At 42.6% G+C, this 21,342-nt stretch overlaps 1 protein-coding gene across 1 annotated transcript in view; it reads left to right on the top strand.

Annotated features, from left to right (window-relative positions):
* The window catches only part of WDR27 (WD repeat domain 27), a 189,381-nt gene extending 170,246 nt beyond the window's left edge, over positions 1–19,135 (top strand). The window contains exon 25 of the mRNA XM_084622670.1: positions 18,173–19,135. Coding sequence (XP_084478796.1) covers positions 18,173–18,220 — 48 coding nt within the window. The 3' untranslated portion in view covers positions 18,221–19,135. The remainder of the gene's footprint in view (positions 1–18,172) is intronic.
* The last annotated feature ends 2,207 nt before the right edge of the window (positions 19,136–21,342 follow it).

Genomic DNA, 21,342 nt, shown 5'->3' with positions numbered 1-21,342 from the left:
TGCAGCACATACACTCAACTTTATCTTTTTTCTCCTATTTTTGTTTTTTTAAAACTTTGGGATACTTCCTTGTGTTCTGAAGCGTATTCTGGTACATATTTTCATTTTCTTCACGTTTTACTGCGTCAAATCTTTAAACCGTGATCTACTAACAGCTTGAAATGTGTACGTGGTGGGCATGAGATTCATCAGTACATTCAGACACGCACACACTTCAGAGCTTGCGTGCGTGCCTATTTGTGTGTATCTTCTAGACTAATACATAGCCTTACTTCAACAGATAGCTTTGTATATACACACGGACTAATGCATTACCATAATACATTTATCTCATGCAGTGTATTGTATTTTCCTAATAAAACAAGTTATTTTTTATATATGTGAATGATATAAAAATAGAGTGAAAATCAGAAAAAAAGAGTGTTTTTTGCAAAAACCCAGGATTTTTTGAGTAAAAATTAGTTCTAAACTGAAAATGAAGGGGCTTACAAATGACTTGCCCAAGGTCTTACGTGACTTGCCCAAGGTCATACAGGAAGTCTTTGGTGGAAAACAGACTTGAACCCAGGTGTCTCAAGTCCTAGGCTAGTGCCCTAATCATTGGACCATTCTTCCTTAGACAAAAATAGAAGAAACCCCAAAACTTTGAGCAGATCAGAGCGTGATAGGTGTCTGAGAAAAATATATTCAAGGGATTTGCAATAGACTAGTTACCATAACACCACAACAAAGATTTGCCTGGCTTCTATGTGCTACATTGATCACTCTTCTTAATTTTAATATGCAGCACGGTCCAAATGCTGCAGCACTTGCTCACTTCTCTTTGAGAAATGTCTTTATGCTTTTGTGACAATGCAGTGGCAGACTGGGCCATCCTGAATATGCTTGCTGACTCCTGCTGTGAATCAATGTTATGCTGTTTCTTATACTTGCTTAAAGCAAACAAACTCAAGTTAAACTGCCTCTTCTTCTTCAGACCATCTTCATGCAGGAGTTCTGAACCATGTCATAGTTTGCAACCCCTACTGCAGGAGTAGATGCCTGTTGCTCCATGCACCCCCAGTCCTATATCTAGCCCTAAAACTATACTTGGGCCCAAATCCATAAAGGGATTTAGGTGCCTAATCCCCAGATTTAGGGCACTATGTCCCTGTTTTAGGCTACACTGCAATCCACAGAATTTCTGGTCAGCTGCTGCTAACCCTGTACGCACCTAAAGTCACTTAGTGCCTAAGTTTTTGCAATAAAAGTTCCCTAGGCACCTACCTTTCTACCTCTAGGCATGTACACTGCTGCCTCTCCCTAGGCATCCAGACACCTATCTCCCACCTAAGATCCAGAGAGATCCACGAACCAGGAGAAAATAGGTGCCCTCTGCCTAATTTGTATGCTCAGAGGCCACCTACTGGACTAAGCCCCATTCAAAATCGGGACAATGATGTTGGTGCCAGTGCGCACCTGATAACGTTTACCCCAGGGGTTAAGGGACTCACCTGGGATGTGGGAGACCTGCCTTAAAATTCCCCCCTCTGCCTGAAGCGGGGAGAGGAGAATATTTGAACAGGGGTGTTCTACCTCTGAGTGCTCCAGCTACTAAGCTATGGGACATTTTGAAGTGGGGCTCCCTCAGTTTTGCCTGTTGAAGCTGTCCCACTGTGGATAAATAGTCATTGGCGTTGGGGGGCTGGACACTGGGTCTTCTACCTCGGTGCCCTGACCATCAGGCTATAGAGTCATTCTAGCATGCATGCGCTCTCTCTCTCTCTCTCTCTCTCTGTCCCAGTGACTCTCAAGTATTTGTACACAGTGGAACAGCTTCAACAGAAGAGATTGAGAATCACACCAGAATAGCTTAGTGCTCAGCCAGCACACTCTCCTGAGAGGTGAGAGACCCTATTCAAATTCTCCGCCCCTCCCTCCACACCCCGACAGAGCAAGAAATTGAATCCAGATTTCCCACATCCCAGGTAAGTTGCACTTACTGTTGGGATCCCTCACCACCTGCCTGTTTGTGTGTGATGAGACGGGTGCCTCACTCATTCTCACAAGAAATGACTTAGCCACTTGATTCCAGGAGAGGGGTTCCTGGTTGTGTATTGCTAGCAGAGGTAGGCACCTCCCTGCAGCCTGGACTTAGGTGCCTAATTCTGTGAGAGGGGTGTGGCTTAGGACACACCCCTCGTTAACATTCCCCATTGGCTACCTTAGGTGGGAGCTGCCCAGCTTGCTGGCTTTTGTGGATCACATTCTAAGGCACCGATCTCTCTCCATTGTATAGGAGCCTAGGCACCTAACTTAGGCTTTGTGGATTGCGGTATTCTGTCATTTTGTAGGTATCTAAAAGGTAGGTGTTGCAATGCTCAGCTTGATAACACCTAGGTTCTTTTGTGCATCCAGGCCTCGGTGTTTGTAATTTTTTATTTTATGCAAAATATACCAAGTGTTGATTGAGTGGGAAGAGGATGCATCTTAAAATATCTAGCCAGGTAAATAAACACCTGTGATAACACCTGATAAAGGCAGGCTGGGTTTCTGTAGGGGTTTTTAAACATATACTGTGCCATAGGGTGGAAGAAGTTGAAATCAATTGACTTCTATGGAGTTTTGACCACTTATACCAGCAAAGAATTTGGCTTTAAAATTCCATCCTTAACTTACAGGACTGCATACTCTGTAAGAATCATGCAAAGCTGAAAGACCAAACAGGTGACTTAAATGGTGGTGTAAATTATGCCTCATACGTTGGTATATGTGAATGCAAGTTGACATAAATTATGTATTGAAAAAGCAGAATATAGGGTAGTATTCATCATAAAAGCAACCAAGAGGAGGGTGTGTGAAAGAAAGAGGATGCTGTCAGATAAGGTCATATTTGCCAACATATTCTCCTGAAAGCAGTCTTTTTCCTTAGTGTATGGGGAAATATTTTCCTTCTGGTTCAGGAATTCCTGCTACCTTGTCTGGTTTTGGTTTTGGTTAATGCTTTAGTTACAGCATATTACACAAATATTGTAGCATTCTTGGGTGCATTGGATCACTTTTCCATGGGCCACCACACAGGTGTGTCCAAACGCCTGAAATCATAGAAAAATTGAAACTATTCCTCCATTAAAATTAGGTTCACAGTGTTCTCACAGCATCCCTTTGAGCCTCAAAAGAATGTCTGTTTACTGTACCTGATGATCCTATTTATTGTTGCAATCCAGGGAACTACATACCCTTATTCTGTAAGGTACAAGGGCCATCTAGATGCATATCCCCTGAACGCTGTAATCCTCATGACAGTGCCTGAAGTCAGATTGAAGTTGTATTCTACATTTAATATGAACCAGGAAATACTGTTGCCTGCTATTTTGTCCTAATCCACAGAATTGCATCTGAACTGTTCATCGAAAGGAAATGAACAAATAAGGAAGTTCCATTTTATGCATAGACTTCTGGAACAACAAACAACTGTGAATATGATGGAAATTAAGGTTAAGAAAGATATACTGCACATACCTTTTGCCACCTGGAATCCTGTTGCCTGGTTATCATCCCCTGTTTGAACTGGTTGCTTGGGACATCACCAGGGATAATCCAGGCTAACAACTTAATGTTGTCATTTGTCTGGTGTTTGTCCCTCCTTTCTTGAACAAATGCAGACAGAATCTAATCAAGACAGTGCTGCATTACAGTGAGGAGAGTCTACCAGTGGAATTTCTGTGCAGTAATTGTAGATATTGAGCTTGGAGGTGAAGGGACTTGGGGAGTTGTATGTGTGATCTCTTTGTTCATTAGCTGGATTTCTGCAAGGGCTGTGTGGCTGTTAGGGCACCTGAGCAGGACAGGTGAGAGCACTCTGTTGTTTTGAGTCTGTTTGTGATGGGGCAGAGCTGACCATGGAATCTAAGAATAAAAATCATTGTCAAGTGAACTCCTAAGCAGGCAATCAGAAGAGGCTAACAGGTATTTTTCTGAGGGAGTTAGCAAAGAAAACTGTAGGAAAAAATTTTCTTGCATGTACAGCTCTACATACCCAGCAATGGAAAAGTTATTGTAACCTGCAAGGGCTGTGCCATGTTCTATTTTTTGTCTGAAGATAGAGACTCCCTATGCACAAAGTACAAGTTGATGGCTGTATTGGAAAAAAAAATTCTGAGGTCTCAAGGGCAGTGATTGACCTTGTCTAGCATCAGAGAAACAGAAGAGTTCTTGGACAACCAGCTGTGGGCAGCACCTCCACGGACACAGCGGGAGAATGAATTGGTTTCAAGGGAACAGGAGAATGAAAAACAGAGAGGAGAACTGGCAGTTTGTGACAAAATAAGAAAATGGAAGCAGGAGACATTGTGTACAGTCAGAAGTAGAAGATGGACAGTCTGAGACTGCTGGAGGAAAGAGGACCAGGAGACATTCACTTCATATAGAGATAGCCAATCACTTTCAGGTACTCTGTGCAGAAGCTGTTTATAATGCACTAGAAGATTCCAGTTGAGAGGAGGAGGAACTGGGATCTCCCTGGGATACACTTGAGGTTGGATGCTCAGCCCAATCCTTGAGGACATCAAACATGCTCAAAAGAAGACCACAGACAGTCTTCATCGGTGACTCAATGTTACTGAGAGTGGATAAAATGTTCAGTAGGGGGCAAAAGAACAGCAGGTTGTGGGCTGTCTTCCTGAAGCAAAGACAATACACATCACTGAGGGACTGAACGGGACTCTGAAGGCTGCAGACAAGGATCTGTTGGTTATGATAGATATTAGCATGAATGACGCTGCTTTGGAATACATTTTGCAGATCATTAAAGCTTCAGGGATCTCAGAAGGGGGCTGAAGGACAGGAAAATACAGGTGATCTTGGATGTAGTTCCTAGTCCACATTTCACAGGTAAAAAATTGGCTAGATAAGTGCTGTAAGATTAGGGAGGTTTGTGCGGGTGGGGTTGTGGAACATTGGGCCACCTTCTCTGGTGAGAGGAGGATGTATGGCTTGTACTGCTTTGGTCTCAATGCTCAGTCTTCAGGGTAACCTACTGAAATAATTGACAGCTGAAATTGGTAAAATCACTGAATACACCCTACTTAAGAAAGATAGTGTGTAGAAGAGGCGTGGAGTACAAATTCCTAGCAATGGTTACAGATCTAGTACAAGACAAGGATGTTAAAATTATGATGCGTGTTCCAGAAAAGATATATGTATCAATAACTATTTCAAGGAAGATGTCTTCCTATCTATGAGATTACATGTTTGGCTGATAAAGGTAACATAGTGGATCTTGTAGCAGCCTTCTGTAGTGCATTTGATTTAGTCCTGCATGATATTCATTTTTTAAAAAAATTAGCACTGTATAAAATCTGCATCCCATATTAAATGAAGTAAGAAGTGGTTAACGGATAGACCTGAAAAAGCAATTGTAAATGGGGAATTATCATCCAATGGCCATGTTTCTAGTGGGGTCTTGCAGGGATCTGTTCTTGGTCCAGTGCTGTTCAATATTTGTGTAAATGATCTGGAAGAAAATATAAAATCATTGCTAGTAATGTTTGTACATGACACAAAAATTGGTGGAGCAGTCAGGTCAGTCATACAGTTTGAACTCGACTGCTTAGTAAATTGGGCTCATTTGAACAACACACATTGCAACACAGCCATATGCAAGATCATACATCTAGAAACAAAGAATGTAGGTTACACAGGATGGAGGTTGTATCCTGGAAGGTAGGATGAATGAACAGGACTTAAGGGTCATGGTAGATAAGCAATTGAGCATGAGCTTCCAATGCAATGTTGTAGGTATGAGGCCTGATTAGTATTCTTACCCAAGTTAGAATGTGTAATTCCCTCCCTAAGCAGTGGACTATCTAGAAGGAATAGAAAGATGGTATTCCATCTGTATACAGCCACTACTTAGTGAGACAGCTACTGGAATACGGTGTCCAATTCTGGTGTCCACATGTCAAAAAAGATGTTAAAAATTGGAATGGGCTCAGAAAAGAGCTATAAGGGTTATTTGAGGTCTGGAAAACATACCTGTATAGGGATATTCTTAAGAAGCTCATTCTATTTAGTTTATCCAAGAGAAAGTTAAGAGTTTGACTTGATCATGGTCAACAAGTACCCCTGGGGGAAAGATTTATGATGGTAGACAGCTCTTTAATCTAGCAGAAAATGACATAATGAAATCCAGTGGTTGGATGTTGAAGCTAGGCAAATTTAAACTGAAAATAAGGCACAGAGTTTTAACAGTGAGGGTAATTAATGATTGGAACAAATTATCTGGGGACATGGTGGATTCTGTATCACTTAGTTTAAATTAGCTGTCTTTTAAAAATATATGCCAATGCTCAAACAAACTGTGATCTTAATGCAGAAATTACTGCATGAAGTTCTTTGTCCTGTGTTTAGGATGGAGGTCAGATAAGGTGATCCTAACAGTCCTTTCTGGCCTTACAATTTATGAATCTGTAAGACCTAGCTTTCAAGTCAGCTGCAGATTTCAGAACTAGTGAAATGTTTGTCCTGAAAATAATATATTTTGGCAGCACTGCTTGAGTCATAGTTCAAAGGCAGAATTGAATACATACTTCACATTCATCCAGCACAGACATTAATCACTGGCAGGATGTCCTTTGAAATAGAGTGCTGCAGGCACTGTCATCTTTGTCATTTACTCTCTTCCCCACCCCCGCATTCCCATATGCAGCTCTAGTGTATAATAAATACTAACACAGGATGCCACACTTTCATATTGTTCCTTTAATCACTTTAGTTACCACGATGATGGACACTGTATAAGAATCTGAAAAGAACAGATTAGAAAATGAAGTATTCAAAAGGTGATTTGCAAATCTAAACTAATGTACAAACTACGCATAGGGAATTACTGCTTCAGAAACAGAAATGTGCTCACTTCTAGAGTGAACTTCAGCAACTGTTTTAACAATTCTCATTCGTTCTGTGCAGCAGGTTAGGTTAGGAAGTGAAGAGTTATTGATCTGTATGAAGCTTCAGAGATGATTTAGGGAGACATAATGGGCCAGATCCTCAGCTGGTGTAAATCAGTGTAGCTCTGTTGAAATCAATGGAGCCAAGCCAATGTACACCAGCTGAGTACCTGGCTAGTGTTCTTACCCAAGTTAGAATGTGTGATGCCTTCTCACTGCTTTATCATGGAGAGAGCGAATAGGGAAGTGTTATTTATCCTTTCACAGAACACAAGAACTAGGGATCACTCAATGAAATGAATAGGCAACAGGTTTAAAACAAACAAAGGAAATAACTGGGTTCAAAAAAGAATTAGATAGGTTCATGGAATATAGGTCCATCAGTGTCTATTAGCCAAGTTGGTCAGGGACGCAACCTCCATGCTCTGGATGTCCCTACGGGAATGTCTACATTTCAGTTAAACACCGATGGCTGGCCTGTGTCAGATGACTCAGGCTCTCAGGGCTTGGGTTGCAGGGCTGTTTAATTATGGTGTAACTATTCAGGCTCAGGCTGGAATGTGTGTGTGTTTGTAATGAGGAAATAATCCGAATGAAAGCAATTCTGAATAATTTCAGAAGTACACTGTATCTCCCTAATTTATAGCACACACAATAAGCATGTCAGATGTGAAATATCAAAAATAAAATCTGTATTATGCATACCTTCATCTAAAATCAAACAGCTGGAACTTTGTAAAGCCACAAACCTCTAATTTACAGCACCTCCTTTGGTGTGGCATCACTATAGAAGGATATTTCTCAAAACCAAACTGTGGACCGAGCTTTCTTTGCAAACTGCATACTGTACTAGGAAGAATTCCAGGAAAATTCTTTGAGCCTTGTAATTAATCTCATGCTCACCTTAATTTTTCCAAAATAAAGGACAGTTAACATCCTTCCACCATTGTGTTCCATCTTTAAGCTTTCTTTACTTTAATATGACCCCTCCATTATAGCCTATCAGTTCCACTGTCAATATCCTAATTTATTGTACTTCAGCCTGGCCTCTATAATCAAATAAGCAGAAGACTATTATGCTTAATTAAGGCCTCTCTGTTTGGGATAAGGAGGAGATGAAATGCTTTCTTCATAAACTATTTGTTTTGTGTAATCTTGAATCCAAGTGATGATTCCTATTTATCTGCTGTAGCTCTTCTTTCAAGTTCTTTCAGGTAAACTTTTTTTGCTGAGTAGAGCAATGTTCTGTACTAATTGTATTTTTATAGAATGGTTTTAATGTAAATGAAATATACAGTGAATACAAAGAAAGGTGTCTTTAATGTTTACTGGAGGAATTGATCTGTCAGTGGATCGCCCCAGGTCCCACTGCTTGCCTGTTGAAGGGATTAAAGTCTATGGCAGTTTTCCCTAAAAATCTTGCTAGTCCAGTGGAGGAATCAAGGTGCTGGAAGGACCCCTCTTAAGATCTTCTTGTATTATAGAGTGGGGACTGCACCTATCATCTGCTGATCCATTGGTATAAGTAGGCTTTTCTGAATATCTTGTTCTAAAAGATGCAGTTACCATGCATGTGCCATGCCACTAGGGTGACCAGACAGCAAGTGTGAAAAATTGGGATGGGGATGGGGGGGGGGGGGGAAATAGGAGCCTATATAAGAAAAAGACCCAAAAATCGGGACTGTCCTTATAAAATCAGGACATCTGATCACCCTACTTGCCACACATGCACCTCATGTTCAGCATTCTCTGGCAGATCTGTGTTGGTTAGTTTTCCCCCCAGGCACTCACCAAATCTGAACTCAGGTAATTACTGTCACAGTTGCCTGCTGAACTTTGGGGCCCCTCTTTTGAGTAGGGAAGTCCCAGGATGCACAAATTTGCACCAAAACCCTGTACCTGCGCCCAGCAATGAGACTGTGGAACCCAGAAGATTACCAATGGAGTCTTGCAAGACTGGGTGATGCCATGAGCCTGGGTAATATGGGGGAGTGGGAATGCAGAAGAGGCTATGGGGGTGGTGGCATTGGAAGAAAGGAAATGAACAGGCATTAGTGGTCATGGTGATGGGAAGTGAGAGAATTTGAATAGGTCTTGTGACGGGGCAAGGCCAGATGGCTGTAGAAAAGCAGTGGGAAATAGATATATTAGCTCCAGGCTAAACAAATCCCTGGTACCAGGATAAGTGAAATGGCAGCTGCTCCAGGTCAAGTAAGACACCTGGGGCCAATTAAGAACTTTCCAGAAGGCAGGGAGAACACTAGGTTGATTGGGACACCTGAAGCCAATCAGGGGCTGGCTGAAACTAGTTAAAAGCCTCCCAGTCAGTCAGGTGGGTGGGCATGTCAGGAGCCATGGGAGGAAGTTGCGCTGTTGGAGAGACTGAGTAGTACACACCATGTCAGGCACAAGGAAGGAGGCCCTGAGGTAAGGGTGAAGTGGAGCTTGAGGAAGTGAGGGCTGCTGTGGGAGAAGTAGCCCAGGGAATTTCACGTGTTATGTTTCTAAAAGGTCAGCTACCATAGCTGATACTATTAGGGTCCCTGGGCTGGAGCCCGGAGTAGAGGGTGGGCCCGGGCTCCCCCCCGCCCCTTTGCCCCCTGATTAATCACTGAGACTGGGAGACAACAGAGACTGTGCAAGGGAGGATAACTTCTCCTCACCTCTGTCGCTGGCTTATGATGAAAATGGCTCAATAGACTGTGCTGCTTGTCTCTAGAGAGAGAAGGGTTACATGGTGGGTCACAGTGAGCCTCTCAGGCTGGCGAAATCCGCCAGGAAACGCGGGACCCATGGAGGCAAGGACAGAGCTTTGTCACAGTCTGGATAAGCATCCAGTCTTTCCTATACGTCCCCAAGCGAAACCTCTGCTGCACCAATTGAAGTTCTCTCCTCTCATTAATCACATACTACTGATTAGAGACAAGGTGGGTGAGGTAATATCCTTTTACTGGACCAACTTCTGTTGATTAGAGAGACAAGCTTTGGAGCTTACACAGAGCTCTTCTTCAGGTCTGGGAAACTAATTCAAAGTGTCACTGTTATATACAAGGTTTGAACAGATTGGTTAGCATATGTAGTTAACACATACAAAGGACCATTCAAGGTGAAGTGGCCCATTAACATGCCTCCAGTCATGGGCAGAGGGAGAAAAGTAGCTGGGGGAGGAGGGAAGTGTTGTTAGTGGTTTACCGATTATTGTAATAAGCCATAAATCCAGTGTCTCTATTCAGTCCATGATTTTGAGTGTCTAGCAAAGATATGAATTTAAGTTCCCAGGCTTGTCTTTTGAAAGTTTTGTGCAGGTTTCCTTTGAGAATGAGGACTGAAAAGTCAGATACAGAGTGATCGCTTTGTGAAAAGTGTTCGCTCACACGTGATAAGGTGTTTTGGTCTTTTATCTTTGTCTTTCCTGTGTGAGTTCATTCATTCATTACTTGAGATCAACGGATCACCGATAACGAGATCCTTCAGAGAACTGGTCTACAGTCTATGTGGACTATGCAAGACGTTTTCAGGCTTCGCTGGTTGGGACATGAGCGCATGTCCCAAGATTGTCTGCCAAAGGCAGTGCTCTGTGGCCAACTTAAGAACTGCCTGCAATGCAGAGGAAGGCCAAAGCTCTGATATAGCGACAAGGTCAAGCAAGGCCTCAAGAAATTCAGCAGTCCCACTGAAAACTGGGAAAATCCTGCCCACAATCACTCAGTTTGGAGAAGCCAGGTTAAGGCTGGTGCAGTCACCATGCAGAGCCATCAGAGAGCCCAAGCTGAGGCCCACAGGTGAGCCAGGAAGCAGAGTATGCTCCAACCTGTCTGGCAGATGGGCCTGTAGCCACTGTGGGAAGGTTTGCCACTCATACATCGGGCTCTTTTCCCATACCATTGGTAAGCACCACTGATGGACCGACTTTGTCACATCTCCTTTCATCTGTCAAGATGTTGGACAGCCAATGATCATCCGAGAGTGTCAGATTTGTCTACTTTCACCCACATAGTTGCTACTGGGACATTTAGAGCACTGGATAAGGTACACCACATGTTGCAATAGGCATGTGTAGGACCTAGGGATCTTGAAAGGTGTTATGGGGGGTGTATTGGTGTATGAAACAATTTTTGTAGTGGGGCTGCTGAAAGCCATTGATCAAAACTGAACCCTGGAGATGGTGGAAACCACTTTAAGCCAGGGGAGTGGCAGCACCCCTAGTTCTAGCACCCCTGGGGCAGTTTTGATCATTGTAGCAATGGAGATATGTCTGCAGCCCCTGCCAGAACAACAGATGCAAAACCAGTCATCTCGCTATACCAGCTGAGTTTACATCATATCAAAGGACATTGCACATTTGAGTTGCAAGGTTACCTACATTTCACATAAATTTGATATCACCTCACTTTTATTGTTGAAAAACATTTGCATAATCCTGAAACTGAAGTGTTAGTTATTTACACTAAAGGTATGAATCACACATCATTTTAAGTTTTGTGTGTGTGTGGATTGTGCCCCTCATTTGGGTCTGTCACACTTTGTGAGCCTTAACGAGCTGAGAAATACGCCTCTGAATCTTTCCAGACACCTTCAGTTTTTCAGTCCTTATCTTGCTGCTTTTCTTCCTGTTAGTGCTTCCATTGCTACTTTTTTGTTCTGCTCTTTGTTACTGTTACATTTCCGTGCTGACTGCACATGCAGGAATAATGGGAAGTACTCTTTGATCCTCTGTCTACTGTGAGATTTTTGCTAAAGTAGTTTAAGTGTACCTAGAAACTACACACTGGTATACATTTGAAGAAGTTTTGTCCACAGAACATTGATTCATTTGCTTGACTGTTTTGTTCAAAATTTGAATAGATTCTAAATATACTTGAGCACGTTCTCTCATCCCTAATTTTAATAGCTGCCAGTGTCTGGATTCAGAACTATCCAAGGAGCTGTGGCTTGAACACTCAGTAGCCTCCATGATCTATGTTAGTACAAACTGCAGTTAACTGTACCAAAATTTAATGAGGTGTTCTATTAATTAAAATGTAGGTATACGCCGAAAAAAGTAACATTCTATCAAAATGTCATCCTGGGCCCCTCTGTCTTTCCGTGATTTCCACAACAAATGTACTCATTTCACAGATACCTTTTTTTTTTAACTTCTAGCTGTGTAATCTCGTCATAGAGTCTGAAAGTCAAGCTGGGCTCTTTCTGACACACACATGGATCTTCAATGAACCTGCAGTTTTATCTTAATTACAAATCCATTGATAGAATCCAGGACACACACTTGGAGCTGGATTTTCTGCCTATCGTATGCTTTCAGCAATAAAAAAGTAGCAAAACTATATATTAATCAGTAAAGTCAACAGAGTAGAGTCTCAATACTCACAGATAGTAGGTCTTTTAAGTAAGGTGTCATTTTTAATATACTGTGTTTTCAGAGTAGAATGATACTTTATGATTTCACTAGGTGACGTTAGGGTAAAATTTGACTTAGGATAAATTTTTCAAAAGTGTTTAAGTGACTTAGGCTACTAAGTCCCATTTTCATGAGACCTATTGACTTCTAATTAGACTTAGGCTCCTGTATCATTTAGATGCTTTTGAAAATTTAACCTTAATCCTAGTACTGTAATACTGGCCAACTTTATAGGAGATTTGATAGAGTATTTTGTATAACTTTTAAAACAATAATTTCTGTGCACCAGCCTGGAAGCAGGAAATGGTGAAAATCTGACAAGAAATCATTCTTTTGTGATTTCTGGAACAATGTCTAGCTCAGTAAGTAGCTGGGCACTACAATGAGGATACCATATAGAATTACCTGAAACAGACAAGAAAACATTGCAGACTCAAGAGGCTTGGATGAGTTACAATTAATCATGTGGACTTCTGATTGCCTACCTGAACTGAACCTCCAAACATGCAGTGGTTTCCTCATTCACTGCTCTTAAAAGGTGCTGTATGGACAGACTTGGATACTGAAATCGTCCATTTATCAACAGTCCTGGGAGGACAGACAGAAAGCAGCTATGCAACACTGACATAAATTGTGTCCCAGATACCCCAGTGGTGCTTGGGGTCCGTGAAGCTGCAGAGCCCTACAAGAGCCACAGTGCGCAGTGTCATATTGTAAGAATTTCCCCTTCCTCTGCCACTGATTGGCCTATGGAAGGAAAGGGTGGAGGAGAAGCAACTGGGAGTGTCAAAAGGGAAAGCAGAGGATCATCAGGAGTCAGGCAAGGATGCCAAGCACCTATCTTCTCTGCAAGAAGCTCCTTTGGCAGCCACTGGCTTCTTTTAAAGCTTCCTGCCCACCTAAACTGTCTTCCCACTAAGAAAAGGAGTACTTGTGGCACCTTAGAGACTAACCAATTTATTTGAGCAGAGCATCCGATGAAGTGAGCTGTAGCTCACGAAAGCTCATGCTCAAATAAATTGGTTAGTCTCTAAGGTGCCACAAGTACTCCTTTTCTTTTTGCGAATACAGACTAACACGGCTGCTACTCTGAAACCTGTCTTCCCACTGCACCTCCTAAAACCAGTGGTGGCTCTAGGAACAGCCATACACCGCAGTACATGTGAAGAGGCAACTATCCACCCAGGGGAGAAGCAGAAGTTGGAGGAAGCCTTTTTTTAATCTCCCGCCAACATAAGTGGGTTGAGAAACGAAGGGACCATTAAGGAGAGGGCAGAGCCATCAAGGACTTGGGAATGGTAGTGGTAAAGAGAAGAGGCAGTGTTGTTAGAGGTATGCGGGGACAGGCAGAATGGGTTAGGATGGGAATTTCTGAAGCGTGATGAAAAGAGTAGAGCATGGAAAGAGGGGATGTCTGTGTTGTGTAGGAAGGGGCACATTACATTTAGTGCCTGGGGACATATAAACAGCATTACATCCCTGAATGCAAGCTTCCCCCAAGCACCTCTAATGTGCTTCAGTTCTGATCTGGATACACCACCTTCAAGTACAAGAGGCAGTTCCGGGTTCACAATGGCACCATGGAGCCGGGCCCATGCTCAGAAGGGGCCCTGGCCTGCTCTGCTTGCACTGTGCCCTGAGACCCCACCAGCCCGCAGGCTCCCAACACTTGCTCCTCTCGGCCTGCCCGCCAGCTGGCCAAGGGCTCCTCTTCACCTCCTAGCCCCACCCTCCGGCTCCTCTCTGCTCCCTGGCCAGACCCCAGTGCACCTCTGGCTCTTGACAGTCTCTGCTTCCCATCACCTGTGGGGCCTCACCTGTCTCCCTGGAGCTGAGCCGCCTGGGACTGGTGCAGAAGCATGGTCAGTCTCGACCAGTTGTGCGGGGCGGGGGGGAGTAGTGTGGGGGGCTCGGCTGGGCCCCTCCAGGCAAGTGGGTCCTGAGGGAGCCCATCTGGGACAGGCCCTGGCCTGGCTGATCACACCACTCCCAAAGGGCGGGAGCAATTCCACACCCCGGGACCAGCCCTCGCTGCAGCTGGCGGCTCAGCCTGCCAGACACAGTCGCCTCCGAGAGGCCGGTGAGTGCAGGTGGGAGGCAGGGTGTGGAGGAGGGTCGGGGGCTGGGCAGGGGTGGTGTTGGCCAGGGCACTGTGCATTTGTGGGAGGATCTGGGGTGTGTGTGATGGGCACAGTGGGTCCGGGGGGGGCGGGTCTCTGGTCTTAGGGAATTGGAGGGGGAGGGTGTTCCAGTGTTGGGCGGGGGTATGTGTGGCATGGCATGGCTTGCCCCTGAGAGGAAGGGGTATGCTGGCAGCACAGGGCCAGGCAGGCCACTGTGCGTCTGGCAACTGCTGGTTTGTAAATAGTGCCCTCGCACTGGGCTGGGCGGAGCAGGGCCGTCCCTGCCATACCATGTCCCTGGCCAGCCCCTCGCTCTGGGGACTGACCCCCCTACCCACACCCGTGCCATGCTCCATTGCCCCTTGGAGGCCCACAAATATGTTTGGCACCAAGCCCACAAAAGGTTAATCCGGCCCTGACAGGAAGAGTTCAGTCTCCATACCCATTCCATCCTTGGCCTGTCTGCTGAGACTGCCAATGTGGTTGCCAATTGTGAATTGGGACTTTGTCTACACTGGTAACTGGAGTGAGGCTACCAAACTCAGTGTATATAGGCTGCAGTAAAGAGGACAGGTGGTAACATCTTTTGCTCTCTTCCAACGTGGATTGGATTCAAACTAGTGAGCAGTGTCTCCAGATCCCCTTTCCAGTTCTTGTGTCAGCCAGTCCCTGCCTACCAGTTGTGCTAATGTACACCAGCTGAGTGGAAATGCCATTTAAATGCCAGTTTTGAGGTAGTTTGCGTAAATTAATTCTCTTATGAGAATAAACCAGATCTCAATCAAACGTGACTCATGAATACAGACTCCTGATCTCGCTCCAACCCTGTACATTCTTTTTCCAGCCCTGTACAAATCTTCTTTCAGCTGCTGGCTCAAACTTGGCAGCTTTGTAGTAAATAGTGTTGCATTTTTAGTCATTGTTTATGAAACTATAAGGATTACATGGTGTGGGAGGTCAGGGAGGTGGGAAGGGGAGTGCACACATGGAAAAATAATTTTCTTGTTGACATTTGGAAATGCCTGCAGAAGCTTAGACCAGCAATACTTTTTTTATCTAACCTGCACAAAATTTAGCCTCACTGGGGAATTTGGAGAACTAGTCTCTAATTCTTTTAAGATCATTCACGTGCTGGGATGAAATTCTCCGTCACTGGCTTGTCATATCCTTCAGCAATGGAATGTAAAACTGGAAAACAGCTCAGTTGCATGGCAGACTCAGCCTAAAGGACTTTTTTTCCCAGCCCTGTGTTTGCAAATAAACCATTTTGCTGCATAAGTAAACATCAGTGTTGATTGAAAGAAACTGTTGGAATTTCAAAATCTTTTTACTCTCAAAAGCTCTGTGGTTTTTGTCAATGAAAATAGAGGAGGTTTATAGAAAGAGTGTCAACTCTTTGAAACTGATCAATCCTTCCAGTTTAGGTATACCCTGCAAAATTATTCTAAAACTGTATTATGATGTTTCTTGTTTATTGCCTTTGAATAATTCAATATCAAGCTCAGTCAGTTTGACATTTTTGTGTAGCTGCTGGCCTTGAAAGTGAAACTGGTCTCTTTCTGGTTCATACATCATCACCAGCAATAAGAATTCTTCAGTTAGATTCTATTCTACTGAATGGTTAACTTAATCCTATCTCAAACTCCTGGAGCTAAGTTGGTTCTGCAGTGCTGACAAGAGTAAATTATAATAATAGCATATTGTGTTATTGTCCTACATCATATAGCACTATACTATTATCACATTCATTACCATAGTACCTAAGAGCCCCAGTTATGGCACATAAGGAGCAGGACACCATTGTGCTAGGCACTGGACAAAGAACACAAAACAAAAAGATACTCCCTGCCCCAAAGAGCGTATAATCTAAGTGTAAAACAAGAAATAACAGATGACTACAGACAGATGGAGAACAGTGAGACATATTGGTCAATGCCATAGGCAGTAAGAAAAGGAGTACTTGTGGCACCTTAGAGACTAACACATTTATTTGAGCATGAGCTTTCGTGAGCTACAGCTCACTTCATCGGATGCATGAAAGCTTATGCTCAAATAAGTTGGTTAGTCTCTAAGGTGCCACAAGTCCTCCTGTTCTTTTTGAGGATACAGACTAACACGGCTGCTACTCTGAAACCTGCCATAGGCAGTGGTATGCATTATGTGTATTAAAAAAATCATGAGATCTCTGCCCTGAGGATTTTACAATTTATATTCAACATATTACAACATGGGAGGGTAAGAGGATATGTGGGAGGAAGAGGGCTAGAACGAACAGATAGTTTATATTACTTGTCATCGTTCCAACATTCAGATACAGAAGTAGAGAGGGAACCAATGGAGACATTCAGAAGGCTGTTGGAGTGACAGGTAAAGCATATGATTTTAGAAGCAACATGCTGCATAGGTTTAAATGGTGTGGTGTGTTTTGAGGTTGCAGCAGTGAAGATGACAGCAGATTAGGGCAGTAGGCATGGAGACAAGGGAAGATTTTGGCCATGTTATATAGGAAGACATAATAAGATTGAGCAATAGACAGTAAGAAAGAGAAGGAGAGATTGAGGTCAAAGGACAACAAAGATGTGAACCAGGATGACAAGAATAGTGAAATTATTGATAATGGTTGAAGAGGAAGAGAGAAGTGAGGATTTCCAGAGATGCTTTATGTTCGCCGTGTTTGGTTTGACATTTCATGGAGATGCAATAGAGAGTAGGTCATAGATGAGGAAACTAACAGAAGAAGGCATGGGTGTAGAATAGATAAGGGAGTCTTTAGTGTAGAGGTGGTGGTTGAAATCATGATAGCGGAAAAGGATGCTGAAGAACAGGGAGAAGAGAAGACAACCAAAGTTAGAGCCTTGAGCCATGTCACTTGTCCAACCATGAGACAATAGTGACCTTGGTGAGAGCAATCTTGATGGATTGCTTAGAGCACAAGCTACAGTGCAGATTATAGACTATTAGATTTTTGTTATTCAAATCAGCAGATATGACTCTGGATACACACCCGGTGTAGATCTCTTGAATACCAGGTGCCATTTGTACATCACTTTTCTGACCACAGCTGCGTTTCAAGGTTCTGTTTATGCAATTGTAGAATGTGCCGTGTACTCTGGTTTTATTACCAAGGAGAGGATGATAGTGAGGAATAAATATATATAAATATAGAGCTCTTAAATGCACATCTTTTAAAGTATCTTTTCTGTAAAAAAAAAAAAAAAGTTTGTTCCTTTTTTAGTGTTCTTTCACCTAGAGGAAATCTTTATACTGCATTTAACACCAGTGAAAATTAGTTCATGTGCAAAACGTTCATTTGTACCTTTATTAATACTGAGTGCTTTCCTTTGTCATTTGTTACAGCTTTTTCATTCACTCACCACTTTTAGTATTTCACAGCCACACCCCCTACCTGTTTGATTTTTCTGCATGGTTTAACTATATATAATTTGGTTTTCCAACTGTTCATGTGGTAACTGATTTTGCACCAAACTTGAAAATAGCCAATTGGGAAAAAATCCAAATAAAAATGGAATTTTCAGACTAGCTTGGATTAATTAAACCTGTATCTTAAACTGTTTTAAAAATGAATTCTGGACCTCTAGCTATTGGAGTAGCTTAAATACTTCCTAAATTTATTTAATTCATGTCACTGCTCATCTAAGCAAACTTCACTCACTGAAAAGAACTCCATTGAAACCATGTGTTCTTTTCTTTTTGAACTACAGCTCACCACAGCCACCTTGGATGGCAAACTCCAGTTGTTTCTACCTTGATGCTTGCCAGCCTGTGGAACACTGGCCCTGGTGCTCTGGAAATAACAGCTTGCTGAGAGAAAGGAGATTGGCAACTGTGCAAGCCGCAAAATACTCCGTTTTAAACTACAGTTTTTCAGATGATTTTTACCTTCTGTAAGTTCATCAAACTGTGCTCACAACTTTATTACTCTGTAGAAATAATGTCACTTACATTGGAAAAATAAGGAAAAGATACAGAGTGGTACAATTGTACTCATTCAGGCCCCAGTACAGCAAAGGCTTAAGGATTGATGTCAATGGGGTACTCAGATGCTTAAAGTTAGTCCCTTATCTGTAGATTGGTGACACGGTTAAAAGAGAAAGTGATCCAGTTTTAAAGCTAAAATATAAAATATAAAAGCTGCTTATAACTAAAGACTTGAAATGGTCTTAAAAAAAGAGTGAGTTCCCCATTCTTCATGAAATGATATTAGGAGTCATGTTGGTCCCTTATATATATGTATGCAACTCCCATGAGGTTAATGGAAGTAATTTGGGTATAGCAGAATTTGGTCCTCATTACTGAGACAATCTGATTCACATCCATTTAATTGCATTCTGTTATCCCTTGTATAGCATTCTGTTAAGTTGTTAGGGGTGGGGAAAAGACTTTTATTTTAAAGGCTTTGTCTTAACAAAGCTAACTTGATATTTTAGTTTGGTAATTTACTTATGTTTACTTTTATTGTGACAGTCGGGGTATGCCCCATTTCTAGAAATAGAACATTTGAAAAGTATTGAAGTAGAAAATTAGTTCTGGGAGAAAGCTTTTGGGGTTGTTTTTTTGTTTTGGTTTGGCTTGTTTTTTTGTACAATTTCTAGCTGTCTTTGCCCTAATCTTTGAAAATTGTGATGTTGGATATTGTTTTGAATAATAAACTGGTGTTCGAATCATTCATCATCTCTGTCTGTTTAAAAATGGGGAACATCTAAGACTGCGGGCCTATGTTTATCTGAGCTGTGTGATGCTGAGAAAACTTTACCCTTTTATATGGATTGTGGTGTCAAGCCAACCAAACTTATCAGGACAAAGGATCATTCAGGCTTATAAAACTCCTTTACTCTTGTCAGCTCACTTGTCTTTAGCTGGCCAATTACATACAGCTGAACTTGCCTCTCAGACCTTTTCCTACCTTTTCATTAGGGGCCACAAGGGAAAAAACCTGGGATTTCTACACTGCCTACACAGATTAATAAAACTCAGCAATATAACAGATGCACCCTTTTACAGGGATCTTTTTCAGTACCGTAAGAGAATTGAATTAAAAAAGTGGATGACACCCCCTTGGTGTTATGCACGACGCTTATGTTCATTTAGTATAAGAAGGTTGATGTTTTAATTACACAAAAGTCTAGATTCATTTAAGGTTTCTAGAATCCATTAATTCTGTGCTCTTGCATATAAGCTTTAGCGGCTTCTTGCAGAGCTAAGCCATACACTTACTGTAGGCTAGATTCTGACACCCTTCCTCTCTCAAGTAGTCTTACTGAAGTCAACAGGACTGCTTGTGGAATAAAGTGCTATTCATCATGATTTAGAGTATCGAATTGGGCCCTATGTTATCTCACATTATAAATGCAATAGTATATTGTAGGCTGCTGGACCTGATCACCAGCCTAGGACAAACAATTGGCCAAGCCCAATTCCATTTGTATCCCTTTCCTTGGGGCTCAGTTTGTTCTTCAACACACAAATACAAGGAAACGTGGAACAATAACAAGAAGCAACAGTCCTGTTCTTGACAGAAATTGTGGGTCCCTCTGGTAGCTTAAGGGGCTTGTCCTCTGCCAGCTTGTCCTCTTGCAGCCTTCTGCTGTAGCCACAGGAGAATATACTCTCAGCTCTCTCTGGAGCTAGGGACCTCACTTATATCTGCCAGCTGGGAATCAAACCCAATCACTAGATACTTTCCATCTGGGCTGGCTGATTCCCAGCACCTAGCTTCTCTCTAGAACAGTGCTGGCTGATCCCTGGATCTCCTGGCCCTAAAAGTGACAGACAGCCCTGTTATATACGTAACGACGTGTACAGTGGGCTTGGTTCGTTCCAGGGTCTACCAAAGATGACATTAACCGAGGTTCTAGCTGTGGAAACTCCAGGAGGGGATGAAATTCCATTGGCACAAAGGAGCTACAATCTCCCCTCTACTGGAGGAGCCATAGCTTGCCCATACAGCTCAGAAGGTTGGTGCTTCTATTTAGGAAGAGTACATGGTAAGGGCAGGCAAGGAGTGCTCTAATTCGGTGGTTTCTGGATGTGGAACTTCTTCAGAGTTTTCTGTTGCTACTTAAAACTGACTCACGTAGCAAATACTGTTAGGGTTGTCTTCTTCATTACCTAGAATAAATCTCCCTGTTGTGCAAGGATTCTCAATGGCACAGAGCCTTCCTGCACTAACTTTTCTGAATCCAGCATAGAACAGATAAAAGGGTTACCAAAATTTTTCAATATAGGCAAAGCAATTATTTTTCCCTTGCCTTGTTCTCAGAAATGGTTGAACTAATTTGGCTGAATTCCTCAGCCTGAGGCAGGCATCCAGCATGCAAAATTTCAGCCCACACAGTTAAAGTTTGGTAAATTTATAAACACCTGAAAACAAGGCCTTTATAATAGGATGTGTCAGTCAACCTTAATAATGGGCAGCACTGGCAAACTATCCCACAAGTGGGAATATGCAGAGGACATGCAAAGAAGAAATGAAGATTACTTACTTGTAACTGGAGTTCTTTGTTGGGGACTCTGCATACTCACGCTCCCTGCCCTCCTTACCTGCTCCTTGTGGAGTCCTAATTCTGTAGTTTGGTAGGTTTCAGAGTACTAACTGTATTAGTCTGTATTGTATGGCAACTTCCAACTTATCTGTATGTGTATATATATCTTCTTACTGTATGTTCCATTCTATGCATCCAATGAAGTGGGCTGTAGCCCACAAAAACTTATGCTCTAATAAATTAATCTCTAAGGTGCCATTAGTACTCCTGTTCTTTTTGTAGTTTGGTAATCCACTTTAGCGGTTGAAAGGACCTGTGCCAACTCCCCTTCTATGGCAATGCCCCTTGAGCATGCTCAAGCACTGTGGCAGGTAGGAAGGAGAGGGGTA

The sequence above is a fragment of the Lepidochelys olivacea genome, assembly GCF_965140295.1.
Source record: "Lepidochelys olivacea isolate rLepOli2 genome assembly, chromosome: 3".
Taxonomy (NCBI): Eukaryota; Metazoa; Chordata; order Testudines; family Cheloniidae; genus Lepidochelys; species Lepidochelys olivacea.
Note: the sequence above shows the minus strand (reverse complement) of the source record. Positions and strands in the feature narration are given on the sequence as shown.